General features: G+C 38.4%; 1 protein-coding gene across 1 annotated transcript in view; it reads left to right on the top strand.

The window, feature by feature from the left end:
* gabbr2 (gamma-aminobutyric acid (GABA) B receptor, 2) overlaps nucleotides 1-13,519 on the top strand; it is a 179,716-nt gene that overhangs the window by 132,865 nt on the left and 33,332 nt on the right. Inside the window, exon 13 of the mRNA XM_057354280.1 lies at nucleotides 3,603-3,725. Coding sequence (XP_057210263.1) covers nucleotides 3,603-3,725 — 123 coding nt within the window. The remainder of the gene's footprint in view (nucleotides 1-3,602; nucleotides 3,726-13,519) is intronic.

The following is a 13,519-nucleotide window of genomic DNA, read 5'->3' as shown; positions in this document are numbered from 1 at the left end:
TAGGCTTGTTGCGATAGTCGGTGTCCCCGGTGATACACGGTGTCCACCCGCCGACCGATTACAAAAGTCGTCGTTATACGTTATTGACCCATTAGCATTATATGTACTGCTTTGCCGTTGAAAAGCTATATTGGTCAGTTTATTCCACACTAAACACATCACAGGAAAGCCTCTGAGCAATCAGTTCTGTCATTTTTCAGCTGCTAAAAAGCTCAAATATTGAAATATGCTTATACTTGGGTCAGTTTGCTATGTTCATGCACCATTTCCTGACACATCCAGAATCAAGCAGCACCGCCGGTACTAACCAATAAATGTCTGATCTCTTATAAAGAACAGTGTCTTCCTGCTCCGCTAGACATCACAAGTCTATTTTCTCCGTCCCTCCTCAGAGAGAAAATACATCACGCTGCTGTTGGGAGAAATGCAGCGGGCTTGTTTATGCAAACTCACACACACACCAAGCACTTTTTAACACAGATTCATATATACTGTACAGTGTACACACACACTCCACTCTCTCCCTGGTTTTCTTTTTTTTCAGTGCAGCATATGAATGTGGTTAGTGTGGCAGTAGCCTATACTCTATGACAATACTGTGAATGATGGGTGGCTACAATCGTTATTTATAGATCTTTATTGTACTGTACTTCTTCAATCAAAATCACTGCTGATGCTGTGTAAAGAAAGTAAAGAAGTAAAAGAAATTTGCCATAACAAGACGTAAGAATAAACGCAACAATAATAGAATCATTACACACAATTAATCAGTACTAAACAGTACTAAACGTTGCATGCAATGCTAAGTTAATTCAAAACTTAGTGATAAACTACATTATTTGGCCTCTTGAATAGGAATATGTAATGTAATTCCAACCTGAAACAATGCATATCAATTTCCTGGTTGTGTTCTCCTCAATGTTACTTTCGCAGTCTTCACAGTTACGTGCATACCTGTATATAAATACATCCAGAGACAGGTAAAGCCCGGGCTCAGGGTTTAATTCCCTCCGGCCCTTCAGTGTTCCGGAAGCTGCTGCTGACCCGACTCCCGCTTCACACAGTGATGGACTGCTGGGTTTTGGCAGTCTAAAGCGATGGCTGCTGTCAGGCCGGTGTTTTGTGAGTGTGTACGTGGGCGTGCCATCTCTTCATCAAGCTGAGAAGCAGTCTAGCACTATGACTCCTAGGACTGCCGTCGCAAATCATCCAGCGTTCAATGCGGGTCCAGCGGTCCGAGGGGTCTGCTACAGTCTCACCCTGCCTCGGGGCGAGTGGGCACTGTGTCAATCACGGTGGAGGACAGCGAGTATGTCTCTGCCAGATTTAAATCTGCGATCCAAGAAGAGAGAGAGATGGAGCAGACACACACACACAAGCACACTCACATACACATATAGGGCATGCTCCATGACAATTGAATGCATTTGGTTTATTTTTATTTCATGTATTTGTATACGAGGCAGATGTACATGTGCATTATAAAAATCATTGTTTATTGTTTAACAAATAGATTGCTTTTGTAAATTCAGTCAGACACAACCACATGATGTTATGCATAACTTAGAGAGAGCACAAACACAGTCTGACACTAATGCACCGCGTGCTCTTGTAGACCTGAAGCAATAATCTTTTACAAACAGTGTGCAATTTAAACTGAAAGGAAGAGAGCTTAAACAGAGCTATTAGCTCTTAAAACCAAATGGTATTGGTTTAAAAGCTCCTGATGAGAAGCATTAAAGGTGAAGTGTGTAATTGTGTTAAAGGCTGTTTCTTTGTTTCCGGTTTAATGTGCATAAACATCTTTAAGTAAGCTATTTGTCATTGAGTGTTAGGCTCTATGGTGCTTTCAGAACCTTGCTGTCTGTCTAATGAGTCTGACGTGTCACATTCTAGCTCAGAAAAATGGTATGAGTTGGGGCGGGACTTCTGTTTGGCTGAACCAATATAGACGGTTTCATCAGACGCATGCGCCTGGCCCGAAGTTAACTTCCGCTCTTTGTTAGTTGCTAATAATATAACTATTTATATTTTATTTATATTAATATGAATTTCTATTCATATTTTATTGTATAATAGAATGAGTCATGTAACTTTGTCGCAATATTACTGGCTAGAAAGACATACTTGTAATGTTATTTATTTATTTTGCTTGTTATCAGAAATAATCTACAGGGACTCTATTCTTTCCGGACGTGTACCGGAAGTTCGGGCCACAAAAGCTTGCATGCGCAGTAACGTCTGTTTATGTTGTTGCTTTGAAACCGTCTAAAGAAGATAGGGGTGGATGGTACTTCGCAGGGATTACAGCATTAGTCCACCTGATTCAATTCTGTAAAATGCACTTGAATGAACTTACACCATTGTAGATGTATGGTCTGATAATATTTAAATCTGCAAATTTTGTTAACAATTTTTAAAGCTGCAGTCCATAATTTTATAATTAACAAAAAAAGAGTACATAAAAAATCCAACATGATCTCACGGGCATTCATAACTATTTTACGAGGTGGCTAATTCGTATGCACATATTTTTAGAAGAAAGCAATACTGAAGCCCCTCCCCTAATTCCACCCCTAAAATTAACATCACAGGCATAAACAGTTTATAATTTATTTTGCAGGAAATGTCAGTTTGACGTCATTAAACAATTTGACATCATTTGAGCATTCGCAGCGATAAGTACGTAACGTAACCTGCAAATTGCTGTTTCAAACAGAGATGGCGATAGAGAGTTAAGTTACGGATTCACGACACTCTACGATGAGCTGATTTAAATCAGTAAAATGCATGTTTTGCTGTGAAATAGTGTTTGCAAACAGTGACCTCAAACCTAAGTCTTCTGAGGATCATAAAAGTATTTTAAGCTTGTTCTTGTAGCACTAAAAATGTGAAGGTTGGGATTTTGGGATTACTGTTAGTTTTAGATCTATCATCACCTTCGGTTTCCTGCGCTAAAAGGAGATTTCTTCCAATAAAGTGAAGCGCAGCTGTCATGTGGCCAGACATTACTTGCGGTGATTGTGTTAATGCATTGTGAGGTGTCATGATCCTGTGTCATTTCAAGTGTCCGGCCATTTAATAGAACCATCAACCTCGATTCGATAGAGGATGAAGAGTTTTCATTCTGAAGGAATTATCCAGACATTCAGTAGTCGAAGAGAAAACCACAAACATCTTGTGGGTGTTCGGAGACCTTTTGGACCTTTGAAATGTGTCAGCTCGCCGCCTCACGATGCAGTACTTCTAGAGATACACAAGTTGTGGTCTGTGTTTTTTTTGGGCCGTCAAATGTCAATAAATCAAAAACGCTATGAATCACACGCTTGGTGCAAAGAAAGCATCTGTGCGTTTCACCCATCTGCATCCTCCAGAATACATGCAGGCCTTCTCGCCGTGACCTTTCCTTTGATATGGGCACTGTTCAGGTCAAACGCTGTTAAATAGAAGAAAAATAGATCAAACGGGAACGGCACTTTCATCCACAAAGGTTCAGAATGCAGGACGCTTTTGAATCGAGTGAGCTGCCCATTGATGGGTCCTGGCTGTCTCGCTCTCTTTCTCACTCTCTAATCACCTCTTCTCTCACTTTTCTTTTCCAGATCATCAAGGACCAGAAGCTCTTTATCATCGTGGGTGGGATGTTGCTGATTGATTTGTGCATTCTCATTTGCTGGCAGATTGTGGATCCCCTGAAGAGAACTGTGGAAGAGTACAGCTTGGAGGCGAGTTTTCTTGCTTATTATTAATGTGATGTGTAACGATGAAGCAGATTTCCATTTTCTGGCCCTAATGGTTAATCAATCTGAAGTCAATCATATTCATGTGGTGTTGGGGTCGTTCAGGATTATGTACCAGCCAATGTTTCGTTGCCATCTGTGTTATTTTGGGTTCAGGAAATGAGATGCCCTACCCCGCCCCTATATTCGTGGTGGTGGGGACGTAGGCCAGCTAAATTGTGGGGCATTGGCACAATTGGTAGGAAAAAAGGAAGAGCCCATCCCTTGCTGACATGCAGATGGAGGAGTGTGTGGCTTCAATATAGTCTGGATGTTGTACATCTCAGCTCGCATGTATCATGTATTTAGCGGCATTTTCAAATGTAATTATGTACAGTTATGGATGATGGTTCTGTGTAAACTTAATGTAACATTGTTTTGTGCTTCCTAGGACTTGTGTTTTTAATGCTGCACACATAAAGATGGCTCTGCATTTACTTCAGTTTGACATGACCAATGTCTGTGTGTGAACCTCACACATTTCCACTGTTTTAAGCATCAAACAGAGGTTACTACTGCACATAACTTCTCAAAAATGATCATTTATATTTATTCATTTAGCAGGTGCTTTTATCAAAAGCGACTTACAGTTAAGGAAAACAACAAGCGGTCATGGCTTATGCCATTTTTTTGGAGAGAGAACTTAAAGCTAATTTGATTTTAGGGCTGGGCGATATATCGTACGATTCGCTCTCAGTATCTCAATGACTTTTATACATTTTTCTGTTTCGATCAGCTCCAACTCCATTAAGATGCATTAAGATGCGATCAGCCTCCATTGTCGTTTGTATACACTAGCATACACACAAAACATCGGCGAAGAAGAGCAAACCCGTGAAAACACAAAGGGCCAACTAGCGTTTCGGCGGTGTAATTGCAGTACGACGCATACTCTCAACGCAGGACCATAAATGTTCACGACGGCGTCGTCTACGTACGTAGGCTACGGTGTAGGCTACGGCGTAGGTCCTACGCAGAACCATAAATTGGCCATTACGGTTAAATGCCGCCACATCCGAAAGCCAGAGGGCGCTCTTGCGCAGAAACTCCGAATATGGGAAACCGAAGAAGAACAATTAGTTCCAGGAAATGCCTGTGGTCATATTCTATCGCTGTTCTTCAAACCTTTTCAGGTATTTTCATGATAATAAAGTTGATTTATAGTAATGATTTTAGACGAGTGTTGCTTTTTCAAATGCATGTTATAAACGACTCAATCTCGTAGTGTTTTTTGATCGAGCAGACGAGCGGTACTTCCTACTGATCAAACAGCCGTAGTTCACGGAAGAGCTGTGCATAAAACATCGAATCGATTTCAGAATTAATTTAGACATGTATAATTAGCGTGAATCACGATATATCACCCAGCCCTAATTCATATTTGAGATACTGTACATACACTACCGTCAAAGTTTTAAAACACTTATTCTTTTTTTTATTCCACTTTTTATAATAATAGTTAACTCATTAAAACTATGCAATAAGAATTGTTACTGTAGAAATTGTGTCATAAGGGTCCATTTTTCGCAATTGAGATTTATACATCACCTGAAAGCTGAATAATTAAGCTTTCCATTGTTAGGATAGGACAATGTTTGGCCGAGATGCAACTATTTGAACATCTGGAATTTTGAGGAAATGGTCTTTAAAGTTGTCCACCAGAGGCGCTGTTAACGCTCTCTATTGGCTTACCACTGTAATGACGTTTTGGCGAGTAGATGAACCCGAAAACAGAAATTCTAAACTTTACACAGAGACCAAACTTGAGTGGGTAATTCTCAAAGAGCAGGCAGCAGCCAGTGAAGTTTGTTGGTGTGTTTCCGGCCGTTTTTGTTTCGTGATTTTGCAGCGTCCACTCACAAAAACAAACAAAGTTGGTATATTTACAGTAGGAAAGTTCTTCATGGGACATGAACTTTACTTAATATCCTATCCTATCTACTTAATAAAAATCAATCATTTCGACCCCTACAATGAATTGTTTGCTACAAACTGGTAGCTGGTAACTGGTTTTGTGGTCCACCGTCCAGGGTCACATTTATGTTTTAAATTATGACTAAAAACATTTAAAAGAAATCAAAACTATGTAAAAACTTTTTTAAACAATACTGAAGGAATTCCCATCTATTGTGGGCTCTTATTGGCTGCTTTGTCTTCATTATTTGATCCAAGTCATCCATTTCAAAAATATATTTTATAAATAAAAAGTTTAGTTATAATAATAAAAGAAATGAATATGTTGGCCTAATAATATTTTCTCTACAAGAGTTATGTCAAACATTTAAGCATGTTCAGATTTAGGCCTGGTTTCACAGACAAGGTTTAGCTAAAGCGAGGACTATGCCTTTTGTATCGCTTTTATAAACATGCCTTAGAAAAAAACATTACTGGTGTGCATCTTTAGACGAAACAATGGCACTGATATATTTTAAGATATGTCAGCGCAAGTTATTTTCAGTTAAATATTCATTTTCCATAAGCCTTGTCTGTGAAAGCGGGCAAAAAAGATTTTCAAGGTAACGAGAAATATTTCAGTCAAGTGTTTTAAAACTTTTAAGCGGTAGTGAACACGTGAAAAACACGCCACAAACTATAAAATGCACTCAATGCACTCAATTCACACATATGACATTTGTAAATAAAATAATTTATTTTCCACATAAAGAGAAAATTCAATATAAGAATATTAAAGTAAAAAGCAACAGTGTTAATTCGGCATAGAACCCTCAATTCTGCAGTGAACATGGCCGAAAGGGTTCCAGTTTAAGCACTGGCTCCATCACCAGGACCTTGTCAATGGAAACAGTGCAGAGAGAGAGAAAGAGAGAGAAAAGTCTGAGGCAGCAGTAAGTGCTGATGTGACTGAGTGGACGTTGCCCTCACGCTGATGGAATCATGGCCGCCACCTCCCGGTAGAACTCCAGGCAGGGAGATTAGCACAGATTGATTGGTGCTGGGAAAAGCCTCATTAACTTTGCCATCACTCTCGGGTACTTTGAAAAGCCTCTCTGACCACCTCCTTCCCCGTCCTGGACTGTATGTAGTTTACTGCAGACCTTATGCCTCACATACAGTAGAGTGAGAATAGATGGGGAATGTTTGTATTTGTTACCAAGAGCCTGGAAGTTATTTTAATGAGAGCTGAGATGAATATGTTATGGCATCCTTGATTCGGCATAACTGTTGTTGATTGGATGATGACTTGTGACTTTTCTAAATGGTTTTTTTTGTAGAGCTGCAATGAATTTATAGAATTTCGTTTTACGCCATGAATCACATAGTGCATTTGTGGGTGGCGCTGTTTATAAGCTCTAAAGTGTGTGTGTGTCTTTTGTGTTGTTGACAACCACACAACACTGCGTGAGCGTTTAATACATTTACATTTATGCATTTGGCTTTTATCCAAAGCGACTTACATTGCATTATACTTTACATTTTTGTTTCTGACTATGTGCAATCCCTGGGATTGAACTCATGACCTTGGCGTTGCTAGCGCCAGGCTCTAACCACTGAGCCACAGGAAAGCATATTTATATTACTGTAAGTGATGGCTGTGAGGCTGGACACAATTACACTGGACAGTCTGTCAGGAACCTGAAACGGAAGAACATAAACAGATTTTTAGTGCAGTGGACAGCATTTTCACATGCTGAAAACTTCTGAGGATAGAGTTTCATGCTGAGAAGAAAGTAACCTGTTCCATTTGTGCCTCCTCTGATCCAGATTAAAAACTTGCAGACATTTGCTCAAAGTAACAGGCCTTAAAAACTGGGCCACATTTGCTGCATAGAACACTTCCATTATGACAGAACAGAACAGAGACATTTTAAACCTCCTCTTTATTTAAAGTATACTATCGGACATGTCAAGCATTGACACTAGCGGGGAAACACGTCTAAATACTGTATACATGTGTAAACAATGTTTATTTCTAGATTTAGCCTGAATCGCAGATTTCGATGGCAGCCCTTGACAATTTTGTAATCTTGATTTTGGAAAACAAAACATTCAAGGACATTTGTCAGCAAGCATCCAACAAAATACAGCATTGCATCAGATCAGACAAGCTTTGACTCATGTAGACTTCAATACAAAATGTTTCTTCCTGTGGATATTGGTATGCGTTGTGGAGTAGAGAAACCGAGAGGTAATGTAAATCCAGAGTGTTTCTCTGGTCTGATGAAGGACAAACCGTGGAGGGGCTGATTAGCATTCAGCAGGTTTCTCCTGCAACACTCACCATTCTCGCGTCGACGCTGCAGCAAGCGCGGTCTGCCCGCTCGAGGTATTGCAGTGTGGCATTGCCATGGCAACAGGCAAGGTTTCTGACACCTATAAACCAGTGCTGTCACTGCTGATCCCAAAGACAAAAATACAGGGAAAGGTTTTGGACAGACACCATAATGACATGGCCCTGCGTATACACACACACCTATCACAAAATGCAGAGGAAAAGTGCAGAGCGTGAAATGCTTGCGCATGCTCCACAGTAAGGCTTGGGTTATTATTCATTTTTACGGATTGTCCAGAAATGTAGTTGACAGGTCACGTTTACCTTAATTGACTATTTCTGGTTAGTTCAAAGATGTTTTTACAGAGAGAGTGAGTCTTATTTTTAAATAATTAGGAAGAAGTCAGAGAGAAAAAGTTTTGAAGGAAACATTCTGTCACATTCGTGACGGGTGCATATACACATCAGTTTTTCTTCCCACTTTTAGTCTAATTTTGATGAATCTAGACTATTTTGAATAAAGAAGTGCATGCCTGTAGATGGTTGTCTGCATGCAACACGGCTTAACAATTTCCATATGTGAGAAATTGTTGGAAAACAGTCGGCCCATTCTGATTGTTCACCAAAAAAGTAGATGTGATTTATTGGTTTCTCAACAGAGACATTTACTGTAGCCTATATGAATCACATGAATTCACTCATATCATAGATTTTTAATATTTGATCTTTTTTCATAAATGTGAATTAACAGATGTTAATGACATATTACCCATATATAGCTGCAGGCAAAAATAAGAGACCATTCCAAAGCATTTTATCAGCATTTCTGGATGTATTGTGGCCATTCCAGTCCAACGTCTGGTGAATTTCAACAAAATTAAACCTCAGGAGTGACAAAGTCATCCAACATCGATGTGAAAGACTGACAGCATGACAAGACATGAAGACTGTGACAAAAGTTATCACATAAAAATTACTTTTGAATTCTAAATACATGAACAAATATTACTGTTGTATTGCATCTTTTCTGTTGTTTTGACCATTTCTACGGTTTTCATCTTCTGCTAACGAAAGCAAATAGAAAGAATATTTTTATTTGAAATTAGGAGAAATATTGATAGTTGTTCACAAAATGAAACAAAATTGATAATTTGACCTAAACGATATAAATTGTAAGTTCAGAAAAACTGACTATAATTATGAAAGGGTCATTAGATTTTTTTCTGTGTATGTTGATTAGATTGTCTCTTATTTATATAAAGTAAACATCATTTTTATGGCTGTATTAATTTCAAAACTCTATAATGCTGTTAATACGTTTGGAGTACATTTAGTCATTTAGCAGACGCTTTATCCAAAGCCAAAATAGTACATATAACCAGAAACATTTTTAGGCATGCCTGGTTGACTTATCATAATGCACATAATTTTAGCCAAAATTACTTCTGTAAGCTGGTAAAGTAAGACAAAGTTATCTAAAATCTAATAATAGTAATAAAACATTTTGGCTTGACAAATGTTATTGTTATATCAAATCAGACCATCAGTTTACTCGTAAAGCCCTCACAACAAAGTCCACTACATTTTCACCGTTATGTAATTGTAACTATATTTGGCCGTTACGGGTAACTACACAAACTCATATCACAGAGTTGAACTGGAATGCAGTCTGTGTGGGCAGCAGAGTTTTCCTCTCGCTCTCTGTCAGACTGAAGACAGCCATCAGTCACCTGGTCTTTTCATGTGCAAATGTTCAGTTTCAGAGGGACCTTTAATGCAGGAAGTAATTGGTCTGCTTGAGCACTTTGATTAATGATGGCTTTAGATGCAGGTCTAGATTGTACCAGTGTCCACTATAACTGTACAGCTGGAATATTCCACTGTGTTGCCAGGAGACCCCTCTTATGATCACACCAGACCCCTCTTATGATCACATTTTTGTTGTTTTTGAAAATTACTTTTTTTGTTGTTCTGTTTAGATTCAGTTGTCTTATACCACCACCAATTGTTTTTTTTATGTGTTTCATGGAGAAAACTGTGCCATTATCTGCTGTTGCTACTTTGCTGCATGCTGGTTGATTATTGTGATGTTGCAGATGGTGTTGCCCTAAACATCACATAAACATGCTGAGCTGTTTTACATGCCAGTCAGAAGCCTCCTCCCACCAGTCACTGTACTTTTAATTTTTTTGGTTAAATTGTGATGCACATTTATAGTTTGTTTCATGCAAAATCCCATTTTTATTTCTGTTAACGATAAATATTTCTGCTTTTATTATACTGCTGTTAGTTTTTCATCTGTGGAACAGACAAAATCAAGAGTGACATGACAAGAGTAAAGGAAAATGAAATCCAACCGTAAACTCATGGGGATTGTGTTTACATACAGTGTAAAGGCAGATTCTTCATTGATCTTTCCTGCTCTTTTGTGGCTGCTAGCCCGTCTAATACTATCATCTGATAATCTGTATGTGTTTATGCTTGTGTGTGTAGCAGTGCGGATGACCCATTATATAATTTACTCAAATATTAAAGAGTGTGCGCTGTACCTCTCAGTCAATTTTGGCAGGAATTGTGGGAGTTGTTTTCGGCGCCTTCCATAGTGCCAAACCATGTGATGACATGTCAAAATGTGTGTGCATTGAGATGAAAAGATGATTGATAGCCGATACGTGTGTGTGTACATGTAAAGCAATTTTCGAAACCTCAAACCCTTCAAGTCCTTGTCAGATGTTTAATGTGACGTCCTATTGGTATTTCAATACATCCATATCGGTACATATTGGTATTCAATATTTATTTATTGATATGATAATGATTGAAGCTAAAGATGCTAAATGTATTATAGGTCAAGGTCAAGGTCATTTTTATTTATATAGCACCTTTAACAACATTAAATGCTGACCAAAGTGCTTCACAGTAACACACTACAATGATAAAATAAAAATACAGGGAAACAAAAATTTAAAAGAAACAACATTAAACCAGGTAAAAACAGAAACGAAAAAATTAACTCACTAAGACCAACATATCCAACAACTATGAAAAGGCCTGAGAAAAGAGATACGTTTTCAATGATGATTTAAATCCAAATAAGGAAGATGAAAACCTAACAGATTGAGGTAACGAGTTCCACAGCTTAGAGACAAAAACAGAAAATGCTCTATCACCTTTAGATTTCAAAAGAGACAAAGGGACAGTTAATAGATTTTCAGAGGAAGAACTAAGAGATCTCCGAGGTGAATATGGACAAATAAGGTCTGAGATATAAACTGGAGCCAAACCATGCAAGGCTTTAAATACAAAAGTTAAAACCTTGTACTCAATTCTAAATTTAACTGGTAGCCAATGCAGATGTACTAAAATAGGGGTGAAATGCTCCCGCTTCTTTTTCCCCATTAAGAAGCGGGCTGCAGCATTTTGAACCAGTTGTAAACGTGATAGGGAAAACTGGTTGACACCAGCATACAGAGCATTACAATAATCAAGCCTTGTAGAAATGAAGGCATGAATAACTGTCTCTAAATCACCAAAAGATAGAAAAGATTTCAGTTTACGTAAACCCCTAAGTTGGAAAAAACTAGCACTCACAACAGAGTTTATTTGCTTGTTGAATTTTAACTCTGAATCGAAAACAACACCCAAGTTCTTTACATGAGTACGGATATCTGCTTTGCAAGGGTCCTAAACTAGAGGACAGGGCGTTGACCAAATGAGGGGAGCCAAATAAAATGACTTCAGTCTTGTTCTCATTTAACTGAAGAAAATAATCACCCATCCAGCTTTTGATGTCGTTTACGCAAGCAAGCAAGCCGAATAAGGACTTAGACCCAGGTTTAATTGACATGTACAATTGGGTATCATCCGCATAAATGTGATATGGGACCTTGTGAAACTAAAAAATGTAACGAAGAGGGAGCATATATAAAGCAAACAAAATTGGACCCAAGATGGAGCCCTGCGGTACCCCACCAGTAACCAAAACAGGTGATGAATGAGACTGACCAATAATCCACAGAGAAACTCCTCGCAGTAAAATAGGATTCAAACCACTCTAAGGCTGAATCACAGATACCAACCTCGGTTTTTAACCTGTTTAAAAGAATGCCGTGATCTTCTGTATCGAATGCCGCACTTAAGTCCAACAGTACCAAGACTGCACAATTTCCAGAATCCACAAATAATAACAAGTCATTTGCCACTCTTAACAAGGCCGATTCAGTGCTATGCTTAGATCTAAAGCCTGACTGAAAGGGATCCATATATTATTCTCAATTAAATAAGGATATAACTGATTTAATACAACTTTCTCCAATACTTTTGATAAGAATGGCAATTTCGAAATAGGTCTATAATTGTTAAAATCAGCTGGATCTAGATTTGCTTTCTTAAGCAGCGGATGAACCACTGCTTGTTTAAAATAAGATAGAACTAACCTTGTCTGTAAGGAACTATTGACAACGGAAATAATATTCGGAGCAATTGCCTCCAACACTTCCTTTAATAGCGAGGTTGACATAACGTCAAGAGAGCAAGTGGTAGATCTTAAACTGGACACTATGTTCAACAACTTGGAGTGCGAGATAGGATGAAAATGTGAAAATTTAGCAGGATTCGTAGGTAAATACCAAACCTTCTGAGATGGATTTATAACAATCTGTGATTTAATACGAGCAATTTTGTTTATGAAAAAGCTGCAAAACTTCTCACACAGCTCCGGGCTATGACCAATACCGATTATAGAATTGTTGTCAAACTTTAGTACTGCTTAGAAATAGTTAGCTTTCTTATATTCTCTGTATGACCATAGCTGACCTTAAAGAGAAAAATGACCTCGGAAGCATTTTATTCTAATGCCCACTATAGTTTCCATAGCGGCAACACTTGCATTATGACGTATGTCTCTTATTGTCTCCAACATTTATGTGTTCTGTTAAACCTCCCCTTAACTCTCTGTTGCTATGCGACCGCTGGTTAGGCGTGAAGGTGATGCAGTTTACCAATTAGAAGTCTTCTAAATTAAACACAGTGTCAAGGGTTCCTGCTTAGCAAGGAACATCGTCCATCAGACCGAGTCTTATACAGATGAATAAGACGGTTAAAGTGATTTGGAGCGCTTTAAAGTGCATTGCGTGCTGACGTTTGTATAGGGTGAATTCAGGCAAATTTGGACACTTTTAGTGCCACAGGTAAGCAACTGCATTATACCGCCTCACTTTTAGTAACAAAAAAATGGCACAATTACAGTGATTAAGATATTCTTAACAAGTAAGTTGGCATTATTTTACCAATTGCATTAAAGTTCACCCAAAAAAGAACATTTTGTCATCATTTACTCACGGCACCCATTCACGTGCATTGGTTTTGTGTCCGTACAATAGATGTGAATGGGTGCCGGCACTGTTCAGTTACCAACTTTCTTCAAAATATCTTCTTTTGCATTCTGCGGAAGAAAGAAAGTCATACAGGATTTAAATGACAATAGGATGAGTAGATGATGACAGAATTT

Source organism: Triplophysa rosa, linkage group LG16, assembly GCF_024868665.1.
Source record: "Triplophysa rosa linkage group LG16, Trosa_1v2, whole genome shotgun sequence".
Taxonomy (NCBI): domain Eukaryota; kingdom Metazoa; phylum Chordata; class Actinopteri; order Cypriniformes; family Nemacheilidae; genus Triplophysa; species Triplophysa rosa.
This window is presented reverse-complemented; position numbering and strand designations above follow the sequence as displayed.